Below are 13,735 nucleotides of genomic sequence, written 5' to 3' on the forward strand. Positions count from 1 at the left end.
GGCTGTCCGGAGCGGTTTCAAACTGCCGCCATGAAGAGCGTGCCTCCCCATTGGCGCAAGTCGGCAGGCTCCTCCCACGCGCGTCATTATCCGAGCAAGGTAGAATATGACGAGGGGGTGAAATCGTCGACGCAAACGTGAAAATGCAATGCCGACGTGCACCAATCACTGCAAAAACGCTTGAGTTCTTGTGCGTGCGTTCTTTTGACGCCCGCGTTGACGATTCAGCCCGCCACCCAGACGCCAACCTCCGCCTCGGCGCCTCGCTGTCACAAACGGCAGTGGGAGGGGCCTCACTACTTGCACCAATGGGGAGACGTGTGCCTCATGGCGGCAATTCTGAAGCGCTCGCAGCAGCTGGTTGGGCCACCTCCGCGGCGGATATTTGGCACGGATGACATTTTAAGTAAAGTTTTCTCCCACACTGTGAGCTCCTTTCCCGCATGAGCAATTTAATTTACACATTGAGCTGCGTTTAACAAAAGGTTAGAAGCGGTCGCTGAGGCTACTTGCACCTTTCACGGCGAGAGCCGACACCATGTTGCCACTGCCTGTCGCATGCGTGGCACGTTTCCATTTTTTATCGTTTTCTGATGATACGAATTTTCGGGTGATACGAATATTTTTGCTACCCCTTGAGATTTGTATGACCGAGATTCCACTGTATCTTAAAAAATGCTCAACGTGAAAACCGTCTGCCTGTCGGCAACGCTTGATTTGTCTCACTTTGGCCACGTGTGAAAATCGTGTTAATAAAAGGTGCGAGAACTTCCATACATTGATATTGGACGCTTTATTATCCACTGAAAAAATTTGTACCCAGCAGTGCATCTGTGTATATTTGTGAAACTAACTTCAAAGGGGGCTTAGTGTGTACCGCTTCATGGGGATTCATGGTATGTTATGGGGGTATACCATATTTACTCGTGTAATGAACTCACTCGCGTAATGAACCCTCCACCCACTTTTCTTCTTGAGAATTTACTTGTTTTCACATTGAATAAAAACTTCAGCGGGAATACGCTTTTATCTCAGCATGGTTCCTGATGCCATAGACGATCGCAGTAACTTGATATCATGCTACAGTACTGGCAGAAATGCTAAAAACGCATTCCAACAAAAAGAAATCTGAACAGTAGCGGGAGACGTGAGCGCAAATGCCGTGCCTCACAATTTAAAAGCAACTACGATGATGATGATGGTAATCAGAGGCTCTCCCTTTCTATCGGGATGACAGTTGTTACCCAACGTCTTGCCTGTGTTCTACTTATTTGCCCTACCCTAAATAACCTAATGGGTTAGCTCAACACCCCCCCCCCCCCCGCCTTCTGTTATGAATTCTAATTCGGTATATTACTCTTCCTACATCCCACTCTCTTCCCTACTTTTCTTCCACCGCCCCTCCAGCCATCTTCATCACCTCAATGGCTTTAAGGGGGGAAACTGCTCTTAAAACAGCTTCCTTTAATTTTTAAGTAAACTCTGTTAAACCTATCAGTCTTGCTGCTTTTCTCCCACTGATTTCAAATATGGCATTATTTTTTGAGTCAGTCAATTAGTTACCAAGATAATGAGATAATTAGCCATTTTTGGAGGAACAATAAACAGTGTTGGTTATAAAACAGAAATCTGACTTTTCCAATACTTGAACTCTCGTGAGTGCAATAAGAGGAACGGTTTTTTGATGCACCACTTGGAACTAATTTTACAGCTCATAACTTCAGTGCTTGAAATGAGCATTCGAAATGGTTCCTTGCCACTGGTTTCACCAAAGTTTAATGAGCTGTAAAATTAGTTTTAAGCGATGCATCAATAAAATGATTCTCTTATTGCACTCGTCAGGTTTCATAGTATTGGAAAATATAAAGATTACAGTTTTACGACCAGCACTGTTTTTTCTATTGTTCCTTCAAAAATGACTAATTATCTCTGAAAATAATGGCATATTTTAAATCATTGGAAAAAAAAACAGCAAGACTGACAAGTTTCACAGAGTTCACTTAAAAATTAAAGGAGTTAGGTGAGAAAATGGCATTTGAGAGTTGTTTTCATTTTTGCAACGAAAACGTGATTTTTAACACGCGTTTGAATCACCTGGGTGGTGAAAGGGGCGTGGTCATCGCGCGTCACTGTTACCAACGAAGAATGCATGCCACTCGTAATTACTCTGCACCAGCGTTTTTGCTATCAGGGCGTGAATGGTGAACCAGCAAACGATTTTCAATCGTCAGGTTCGCACTCTGACAGTAATAATCCCAGAAATCGGCTGAAAATATCAAGCAGTGCCTGTTTGTAAAGCTACTTTCTGATTTTAAGCAGTTTTATTGCCTTTGCGCACGTTGTTCTAAGTTGTGTGGTAGTTCTGCTTACCCCAGGACCATTCGCGAACAGTTTACAAGTTTCGGTTTCGTTTCTGCATCAGGAAATTCATATTTAGCGCTACTACGCAGTTACCCAACTTCAAGGCTACCTGCCATGGTGCCTTGAGCGTCCCCGACTGATCTTCAAACAAAGCATGCCACTTCTGATTTCCCCCCACCCTAACCAGATTTCTGCGATAAAACTTCAGATGCAAGTCAAAAGATCACACCCAGTCGCCAGATATCTGTTCCGCCGAGGACAGCGCTTCAAACCGGCCTTACACTGCCAGCTGTTCGCCTTCCATTTTTGTTTCCATGCGAGGGTATATCCGGGTGTCTAATGTAGCTGCTAAGTTGAACTGTCTATTCGGACGGAGTCTCCGATAAGTTTTTGTACTGTTTCATTTCAAAAATGTTAGGTGGCGCTGCAATGGAGGAGGCTTGTTATGCTGATCTTTTTTATCGCGCAACAGCTACTCGGCCAAAGATCGCAGGGCACGATTCTAGCTCATCGTACCTCATTTTTGCGAGCAAGGCTACAATTGCGAGTAAGAAGATGATAATAAAGCTCAGCTTTATGTTTTGAGAGATAACTGACCGTGAACGACAACAAGCGTCAGCCACGGCGTTCCGTTTTCAACTCCATGCATGTTTTTTTTCCGCATCGCGTGCTTGTCCCAAATATTGTGCTCGCTGTAAATGCAAAGTCAGCCATTGACAAGATGTTTTTACGTTATGTGGGGGCAAATTGGTGTCTCTGATAATGACAAACCGTCAGATTTATTCCAGGAAACCACCCGAAATTGCACATTTTGAATTGGAGGTTGGGCTTCACCGCATGACACGAGCACCGTGCATGCTAACATTTTTTTTTTATATCTGACAAACTGTTCCGCGCAAGTCGACATTTTTTCTAGGGCGTGTTTTTGAAATGTTTTCCTACAAAATGTATATTAATTTTTTTCTACTACCAGTGTTTTGATATACACAACTCCTTTTTTATCATTTTTTTCGACAACTTGACAAATTTTGATTTTGATATATTTTTTTGTAACTATGATTTATGAAAACATTTAAAAAACTGGTGTTATTGGAAAGGCCATTAAAAAATCTGCATTTTGTGTTCCTGTAATTAGTGCCTAAGCAATTTTTCTAGCAGACCCATGAAAATCGGTGAATTTTTCGGCGGTCGCAAAAGAGTTAAGAGCTGTGTTCCCCCTTAAGTTAAGGCTCCCCCTCACACCAAATATCAAAGCCTCCGTCAACGTCGTTTCCCCCATCGTTCCGCTGCGGTCGTATCTCTGTGCAGTTTATGACAATATGCGTTACGGTCTCCCGATCCCTGCCGCAGCATACACAAGTTTCATCTTGTTGCCTGTAGTTAGCTGTGTATTCCCGTGTTCCCAGACACCCCGCCTGTGCTTCAAAGGGCAATGCACTGCCTTGCGTGTTTCCACAGAAACCTTCCTTCCTGATTTCTAGTTTCTCTGTTCTATAAGTTTCCAGGGTTTTTTTCCCTTCCATTCTCTGTTGCGCGCTTGCGGAGCGCCACCTGCTGAACGCAAAACAAACTTCTTGTTCCATAGAAACGTTGCGGCGTGCGAAAAAAGGTACTCCACACTCTTTCCCTGCTCTTTGCTGTTCCGGCTGGTATTGGTGGCGTGCGAACAAAGCACTAAACGTACTCCGCACTCCTCTGCTCTTGCTGTTCCGCGACGTCGCCATTACGCTCCTTGGTTTTGTTGTTCAGCTGTGTTGCGACTTTTTTGTACTCCTTGTGTGCTCCGTACGGTGGACCAGTACATGAGCTACACAGCCGGTTTTAAACTGAATGTGGTGGAGCATGCATTAATGCACATAGAAACCTCGCGGCTGGGTGGCACTTCAGTGTTGACCCAGTGCGTGTACGCTACGGGGGAAAACAAGGGGTTTTTGGGCGGTGAACAGAGATCACCATGTGTTTCGTGGGCCCAAAGAGGGGAAGTTTCCCCGGTGTTATAATTACCTACGTGTTTTTACAAAAACAGTAAGGCTCTAACAGCCCTTCTCTTAGCAACTTTATTGTATGAAATTTCAACTTTTAAAAATCTCTTGCAATTTTTTCCCACATTATGAACCCTCCCCCCTAATTCATGCCAAATTTTCTAGAAAAGTGGGTTCATTCCGCGAGTAAATACGGTACATGAAAGGCCCTTAGGCCATTGTATGTTCTTCTATTGCCTGTGAAAGTGAGGTTGACTAGCGGGACTCAGTGTGTAGCACTCCTTAGGGATACATTGTGTTTTACTAAATTTCAGTATATACAAGACCTTAGGGCCTTCACATTTTCATATGGGCCTCTTATACTGCCCATGAAAAAGTCTTCGAAACACAACACTGTTTTAACCCTTTCACTGCCACCCCCGAATATATTCCTTGCTGCCTTTTCATCTCCTTCCCTGCCAATCCTGAGGCAACCCGTTGCAAATGAAATATTGTGGGTGGGTCGTGCCATCTGTATAGAGGTCTCGTTTAACCGCAACCGGTGACTGTCGGAAGTTTTGGCCATGTGTCCTCCGATGGGCCCCCTGTCTGTCTACCAGGCAGGGAGCTCCAGGAGCTTACTGGGTATCGGACAGACTCGGCAACAAAAATAACATGCTGGCGAAAAGCACCTGTAGTCTTAGCTTCTGAAACCCCTTCATTGAATAAGGTCACACCATGACAGTGATGATGACAGTGTGCATAACTCACTCCAGTTTCCCTTGGAACTACCTGCTGCTTTAGATTAGTGGCTAAGGCATTGTGCTGCCAAGCCCAAATACGTGGACTTAAGCCATGTTGTGACGGCCGTTTGTGTCATTGAGAAAGATATTGACTCATGTTAAAGATCCCCAGGTGGTCGAAATTAGCCGGCTGCACTACACTACACTACGGTGTGCCTTCATAGCCCAAGTGTAGCTGTGGAGCATCAAATGCATAAATATTTTAATCCCTTTACACTTGCCGACAATTCTGTTCATACGTTGCCCAAACTTAGTTCTCCCAACTAAATTACCTTGACCACAAGTTCTGTTCATACGTTCCATATCGACTGTGTTCTTCTCTGCTTTCTCTCTATGTGCTCAATGCTTGCCGGGAAACCACACTACCACGCGCTTGCATGGTGGAGGCGGAGGAGCTTGTCGAGGCCTACCACCAGCTCCTTGATCTGCTGGGCATGCTACCCATCATGAGCTGGGTTGCCCACATGAGCCAGGAGGTGCTCCTGTGTGATGGCGCCATCTTCGCCAAGCTGCAGTCCACCAGGCCAGTGCCGGTCTTCCTGGACACGGCCAAGGCAGTGCCCGAGGAAGTGGGGACCCTGATCATCATCCACAACCGGTGAGTGGAGACAGCATGAGCGTGCCCTTGTCCGCATGCGCTGTGGATTTGTCAACAGTGCAACACCAACTAGCCCAGGAATGTGCACTTGTTATATCCTATGCACAGGCGGAGCATCATAGTCGAACAAAAAAATAACTACAGTGGAACCCCGATTATGCGGCTTTCTCGGGACCATAAAAGAGCGTCGTAAAATATGGGCGTCGCAAAATCCGGACAACAGCAATTACGCCGCTGAATACAGTTTCGCGTGACAGATCTGCCAGGAATTTCGATGTAAACCAGCACTAGTGCCTTCCAAAGTGCAAAAACCCGTGTCGCTAAAAGTAAACGTGATAAGAACAGTGCAGTGCAGGTGCCAATCATGCTGTATTAAAAGAAATTTCATACCACTGTATAATTGCGCTGTATTTAAACAATCATGGCACACGCGGTGATTACGACAAACGCATGTGGAAGCCCAAGTCTGTCAGCGTACCTCGTTGGCAATTCACTGCTGAGTGGGTGAAATGAACACCTGCACGATGCCCCTGCGCCCGCTGCTCAACAGGACAAGAGACGCCAGCGAGGAGAGGGGAAAGCGACAGCGCAAAGAAGCAGGCCGCTGCTGGAGGGGAGAGAAATAAAAGATGGCACTGAGAGGAAAGCTGTGCCAGAGAGAACCGATTGAGTGGGCTTAAGGTCCCCTGAACAGGCCCTCGGCACTTTCATTCCGTCCGCCAATCGATCGCGTGCTTCGCGTGGGTTGTTGGATAACGCGGGTCACGCATGAAATCACATCAGATAACCGATATTTTCAATTCATTGTTTATACAGGGACTTCACTGGGAATCTTGTCCGTCGTAAAACCCGGGAACATATAAACAGGGTTGGTCCACTGTATTAAATGCCAACTGCGCTCAAAATTTCAAGCTTTTGAAAACGTTATTGCTGTACAGTTTGGCTACAGAGACAGCAAGACACAAAATATGACAGCTGAAATATGTGTATCTGAGATTTTGAAAGCAAAATTGAGAAGAGCGTGGCCATTATGGCCAGGCTGAAATGACGTTCCAGCCGGCCCAGCCGTAGAGCAAACAGCCGCACGCGGCCGTCCGGCCAGAGAAAACTTGCACACAACGCTTCGCCCACACCGCAGCCGTAGAAGCGCGCCCAGTGGAGCTCAGCCGGTTCTCCTGAATGGCCGTAGAAAAAAGCGCAGGGCTGGCCTCAATGGCTCTTCCACTTCATGGATGTTTGCGCATTTCGCCAGCAGGTGCTGAGTCACCTGCAACGGAGCCATTTTAAACGTTTCTAACTAATTAACAACACATTTCACGGGGCTACCAGTCATGTCCCAGTTGGTTTGGTGGTATGTACGTACCACCAAATTATTGTGGGTCGAGAAAGTTTTTTTTTTTTAATTTTCACTTTTGTGCTTTCAATTGTGTTATATTTGGACATTCAGGTGTGCCAGTACAAAAATTTAAATGAAATTTTCAACCAGAAGTTACTGCAAAATACGTTAAAGTTCCTCGCGGTTTTCGAACTGTGTATCTTGAGGCACAGACGCCGTCCGCCATTTGCAATCACTTGGGTGAGAGAAGTTGTCCGTGCCCTGCGCAATAAATGACCGGTAAAAAGCGCAAATACTCGTGGGTACATTGTGTTCTCCTGCGGACACCTGCCACTTCCCGTTCAAGAGCTTTCCTGGCCTCCAGCGGGTGTGTGTGTTGTTTATCTGTTTCCTCTGAAAAAAATACGCTTACGCATCATGTATTCAATAAATAATACTTGATCCTACTAGGGGTTCCTCGGAAAGGTAAGCACCCCATGACAAATACTCAACCTGTACACCTGTGCGTGAGAGCCGCCAGCACAGGGAAGGCAGTAGAGCTGCAGAAACGGAAGTGGCGGGAGCAGGCAACGTACCCGTGAGTCTTCACGCTTTTTAACGGTCATCTGTAGGTTATCGATAAAAGTGCAAAGGCTCATGGGTATGTCGTCTGCTCCCACCTCTTCCAGTTCAAGATCTCTCCTGGCCCCCCGTACGCCGGCAGCTTTTGATATGCGTGTGCGTGTGTTTATTTGTGTCAGAGAGTGGTTACCTTTCAAAGAACCCCTAGTAGGTAGGATTAACCGTTATTCATTGAATGCAACATGGTTTTTTTGAAACAGGGTACCAACTTGCGCATGCGCGTGTGGAAGCCACCACTGTACGGAAGGCCAGCAGAGCTCTCAAACCAGAAGTGGCGGGAGCAGACAATGTACCCATGAACCCTTGGCAGGGTTCGCACAGGTCCTTGAAAACCTTGAAAACCCTTGAATTTAGAAGTGTCAATTTCAAGGCCTGGAAAGTCCTGGAATTTTTTAGCGGTCCTTGAAAACCCTTGATTTTTCCGGGGAGAATCAATGGCCCTGTCTTTTCACAAGAATTTAAAGTGTTAGTCATGGATTTTAGGTGTTTACAAATGTAAAGAAACGTTGTAACAATCAAGTTTCAGTGTATTGCGTGAAATTACAAGTTTGGTGGATTTTCATTATTACAAGGCAACATTGGGAGCAGGCACTTGTCAATCCAATCCATATCACGATACAATCCAGTAAAAGCCAGCTTCTGTTCTCTATCTTGCATCTAGTCTGTGGACGGCCTTTCATTGCATGTTTGCTGTGCCTCATACGCTCCATCTGCGTTTGCTTTTACGTGCAAATGGTGGACGTGTACATAGTTCATCCTGCCTTGAAGCAACACTTGCTCGATTTAATTTCAGCTGATACTCTTGCTGACAAAGCAGGAGATACAGGCAACATTAACTAAGTTTTGAAATCAAACGACCTCAGCAAAACACCAAGAAAAAAGAAAAACCTGTAAATACCAGCCATGAAATCAGAAAAATAAAGCTGGGGGAGCATTTACGAACCCGTTAGCACCTATCTAGATGTGCACTAATGTGCTTAGGTATTGTGCAATAAAAAACTTTTGCATTGTGTTGGAAAAGTTATAAATAATCCCAGATAAAACATTAGATGGGGACCTTGAAAATGTGTTTTCTGGTCCTTGAAAGTCCTTGAAAATCCTTGAATTTTTGCTTTTGAAGCCTGTACGAACCCTGCTTGGGCTTTTTAGCGGTCACCTATGTGCGGCTATGATAGGCTCTGCAACTTTATTAGATCTAATAGAGATTTTTTCCAGCTTTGTTGGTTCAAAAGTTGGCTAATTAAAATTGACTGATTATCTAATTAATCAAAATATAAAAAATCGCGTGAGACACATACAAAAGTGAGCTACATGCATTTGGACGCCCTCTACCCGATCAGGCCGTCGAGGAACCTTCCCGAGCCAGACGAGTGCTGGGACGGGGACGCCGAAGACTGGGAGAACTGGCGGCCGCCTGCAAAGGAGCCCACCTTCCGGCCTGTGCCAATTGGAGCGAGGCCTGCGGACCACCGTGGCTACTACGACGCCCTCAACGCCACCCTGCGACCCCCCAGGCCCTTCCGGGTGCTGCAGCCTTCGGCAGCGAGCACGGGCCCACAGGAGACATCTGCCAGGTCCACTCTTGAGGCTGCTGCTGATAAGCGTGCTACGCTGGAACACCCACCTCGACCAAGCCTGTCCTGTGGAGCTGAGGGTGCACCCGCAGCCTAGAACCTCCCTCCGCTTCCTGCAGGCAGTGCAGCTGCCCTGCCCCGATTCCGAGAGCGACTCCGAGGACGAGCCAGAAGGAGGGGGAGGCGCAGAGAGTAGCCCCATGAAGGCCTCCAGGCTCCTGATGGGACGCTTTTGTTTTCCTTTGACAATAAAGAGTTGGAAAAGTCTTTCACATTGGCTCCGGGCCTCTTCTTTTCTTATATTGCCTCTCAACTCTGCTAAAATTTATCGCATTCTTCAAGTAGCTTTCATGCGCACTTTTTAATGCTAAGGGCTTCATATGAATCAGATATAAAATTGTTTATGGCAAAAACAGTCGTTGCTTTAGACCCGTTGATTTATGTAGTTTCCATGTGCTGCACTGCAGTTAGTATTGGTTGTCTGAGCTCGGCAAAACATGTTTTGTCACACTATCATGTATCACTTAGAAGTTGGGCAAGCTAGTCCACGTTTCTACTAGAATTAGGCACGAAAAAAATGGACACAGGTAGGGTGTTCAACGTAGAGTGCTAGCTCTTTCTATGGTGTGCATCACCACCGCCTTGTCCCCGCCCCCTCCTGGGTGGATGGTGTGCAGGCGCTCCGCGTACAGGTTTGTGCCCATCTGCCACACCTAGCACGCCACCCAGGGCAGTCCCTCTTTTTCTGTACTTCTTCACCCCTTTCTCTTCGTTTCCAGTGCAGTAAAGATTATTATGTTTGCCCTCTATATTATTCTAACAAACTCCAGAAACGTTGTTTGGCAGTGTGTCTAATTTCCATGGAAAGCGGGAGCTACATGTTGGAAAATTGGTTGTCCCACCCAAGGTCTGAAAGACAGATAGCCCTCATCACCCACCACGATGCATCTTGCTTCACAAAGTGTCTTGGTGGGCGAGGAGCATTTCGGAAGTCTGGGAAATAAACAGCTTGACATTGCTTTTCGAAATGGCTGCAGCGGAGCGGACATACAAAGACTGCCTTGCAAAACTGCAGCAGAGAGAGAGAGAGAGATGAACTTTATTAGAGCACGAGACTCAACGTGGTGGTGCGGGAGGCTTATATAGCATCTGTGACTCTGATACCTTAGGAGGTGACGAACCCAGGAGGAGGGAGATGGGAGGGGAAGGTGGGGGTCAGCTGGACGTTTGCAGAGGGAGTGGTAAATGGTGTCCAGCTTGCCACGGGATGGGCAGTTAGGGAATGTGAAGCGGTTGGGGTGGGTGTGTGGATAAGTTGTATTCTTTGGGTGAATGAGTGTGGCTGCTTGGGGGGAGGGGAGAGTGTTTGTGGGGCTAGTTTGTAGTGTGTGTGGTGATGTAAGAGTATCGAGTAAGGCGTTCTGCACGGCTCAGTACAAGGGCAAAAAAAGCAGCAGCGAAGGAACTGAGCCCAACCTGTATTTTATTTTCACAATCCCATTTATTAGACTGCCCTAATCTATACAGCAACGTTCACGCTGCTTTTGTAACAAATATGTGGCTCAGTCAAGCACAAATTGCAGTACAACCACTGTGCCCTTGCAGGAATTCTGCCAATTTCCAACATTGCGTTGGAACCCTGCCACCATGCTGCACTGCCTGCCGTTGCACTACCCCAACCAAAGCTGATCTGAACCAGTCACTGTTATTCTTTTTGGTTCAGTTCCAGTTTGGGTTTGGCATGCTGGAAAAAGTTTGAGTTGGGTTCAGTGAAAGCAAAAATACTGATACTGGTGTGGGTTCGGCGGAGGTTCGACACCTTGATTATAAGTACTGAACAATGCACACTGTAACTGAAAAGATTCAACTTTTTTAAATGTAAACAGCCTAACTCTTTTTTTTTTTAATCCTCAGACAAATGCATAGTAATTAGTTAAAAATGCTTTGGGAAGTGTTAGATGCAAAGACTTCAGCAGAAGTTGGTTCACGCTTGCGATTTGCGAGTGAAGAACATTTTCACAAGCAACAGGTGTTAAAAGCACATTACTTTAAGCCATAGTGCAGCCGTTTGTCTTAGGATGAGGTTTTCCTAGCTCAAACTGTAAGCTTGGAACACTACATTACGAAAAACGAACAAGCCGGAAACTAAAATGGCTTTTAACAAGCAACAATGATGTGAGGGGCTTATAGTGGGAGGAGGATTTCGAACTGCTCTTCCTTTTGCAGCATGCTTAAGTTTCAAAAAGGGCAGAAAGCATAAAACGTGTCTCTAGCAGGGTTTTTATTTTCAAGCATCGACAAATGTGCAAAGTCACTCCCACTGCAGTACGAAGTAAAATTGATTAACAAATCAACAAAGGTACACAAATTAAGAAAGCCAAGCTTTCTTCATGCGCCACGTGGGAAAACATTTTCCCTGCAAGAGTGCACCAGGTACCAGACTTAAAGGGACCCTGTAACACTTTCGATAAACGCTTTCACTCTTTCCTTCACGTCTGGAAGCACTGCGAAAGCCACAGTTATTGCCAGCACGGAGCGGCACTGCGCGATTTGCTCGTCGCACTAGATACGCCTCCTGTTTCTGCTTTGTTTTTGTGGCTTTATGTTTAAAGTTGCTATCGAAAAGCATTCATTGCTGCAACTGAAGGAAAACCGGCCAGCAGCCACAACATGGCCTCAGTGACGTAATTCGGGTCGTCGAAGAACGTCAAGACCGGGAAAGAGACAAATCTTTTGAGCGAGTTTCCAAGTTATCTGATGAGCACAGAGCAGTAATTTTTGGCTGAGGTACTTTGCGACCAACTAATCTAAGTACTGGGTGTGTTGGGTGGCTACGTTCTGCAAGCATTTAGGATTTCAAGAAAAGTTGACAAAAGTGTTGCAGGGTCCCTTTAAAGTTAGAAAGGCTTTAATGAAAACGCATTTTTACGCACACAGAAAAGAGTTTGTTACCATTCCCTGGCAAATAAAACAACAGTAAAACAATGGAAGCTGGATCTCTGCAAGGCATGGCCAAACAGGTCCTCCCTTGCCTCAACAGCAGATTGCATGTTCACACTTCCCTGTCTGCATGCATACATGCTGCGCAAGAAGGTGTTTTTACAGTGCAGGCATCTACCCCATGCAGTTCAGGGGGCACAGTGTAGCCCACCCAGTTTGTCGGCAACCGTCGTCATACCTGGCGTCTTCACCAGTGCAGGAGGCCGCTCAAGGAGAAGTTAAATGTTAACTGTTGGGATGATAATCGTAGTCGTCATGTACTCAAGAGACTGGCCAAGAACCTATTTGTTTCCCTTCTATTTGCGCCGATACCGATGAAGTGAAGGGAAACGGATAAATAGCGGCAAGCTACTGACATTTCACTATAAACAGGCATTGGAGGTCGAGCCTCCTCCTCTATTCCGAGCTTTCCATTTACTAAAGCTGAGATAAAGAAAAATATTTTGAGTAAGCCATATGGATGAGCCTTAATTTTCAGTTCTTTAGGTGTTACACAATCCCCCTTGGGGGCCACAGCGCTTGAAGAATATGCGAGCCCACACGCAGTAAAAAATGCATGTCTGATGCCATGTCATTGTAACATCTGTGTCAAGTTGACGAATCAAGCAGTCATAGTTGATGGAGAAACATGCTTGCAGGTGTTCTGACCTCTTCCAAGCATTTTGAAAGTTTAATCCGGTTAAAAAGTTCGACGTCCTATTTAAAACTACGTATTTTCTCAAAAAACTTCAGTGTGGGTGGAAATCAGTTTGCCAGAGCAATAAAGCCCCACCTTTTTTCTTTTTTTAAACATTCATTTTTAAAACACTAGTCAAGCCCTTAGACAAGAGCAAGAGACAGCCTACTGATGCTCATTTACTGCTAAACCTCTGAAGTATAAGTTGTTATTTTGGACAGTATCTTGCAATGAGTGATAGCAACTCAGTAGCTCTAAAGTTAACTGTTAAACATAAATAACTAAACGTGAATGACCTATTCCCTGGAGAGAGTTTTAATGAGGTTTCTGTACACCTGGAAGACTACACTGACAAAGACCTCATGCTGAACAGAATTTGCTCAGTATCCCAACACGACTTACAAATTTGAATTTCCAAGAGACTGCATTTTATTCATTGTGTGTAAAAAGAGAACGATAAAATATTAATTTGAGTTCCAGATTTTGAGGTTTTTTTTCTTTTTAGACATCAGTACCATGTTACCATGTTTTCCTTCGCATAGAAGAGGAATGTTTGCAAACAAAATGCATCTAGCAAAAAAAAAAAACTGCCCAGGAGCTCTGAAAAGGAATGGATGTTGTCGCTAAGAATGCAGGGAATACTGAAAGTTACTGCAACCAGCATTGGACGAAATTGGAATTGTGAGAAGGTAGACAGAATCTCTCAACAAAAGCGCATGAAATATCTGGTGACACAGTTCCTTTGTCTCCTCACAAGGTTAGTGGATGCTGTTTTTGTGGTTGCTGGGAGGCAAAGACAGGACAC

General features: G+C 45.5%; 1 protein-coding gene across 2 annotated transcripts in view; it reads left to right on the plus strand.

The window, feature by feature from the left end:
* LOC144143233 (uncharacterized) overlaps positions 1 to 9,520 on the plus strand; it is a 52,955-nt gene extending 43,435 nt beyond the window's left edge. For both annotated transcript variants that reach the window (XM_077675024.1, XM_077675019.1), the window contains exons 7-8: positions 5,512 to 5,723; positions 9,021 to 9,520. In XM_077675024.1, coding sequence (XP_077531150.1) covers positions 5,512 to 5,723; positions 9,021 to 9,351 — 543 coding nt within the window. In that variant the 3' untranslated portion in view covers positions 9,352 to 9,520. The remainder of the gene's footprint in view (positions 1 to 5,511; positions 5,724 to 9,020) is intronic.
* Positions 9,521 to 13,735: the final 4,215 nt, after the last annotated feature.

This window comes from Haemaphysalis longicornis, unplaced genomic scaffold, assembly GCF_048455015.1.
Source record: "Haemaphysalis longicornis isolate Haplotype H1 unplaced genomic scaffold, Haemaphysalis longicornis Haplotype H1 scaffold_1, whole genome shotgun sequence".
Lineage (NCBI taxonomy): Eukaryota > Metazoa > Arthropoda > Arachnida > Ixodida > Ixodidae > Haemaphysalis > Haemaphysalis longicornis.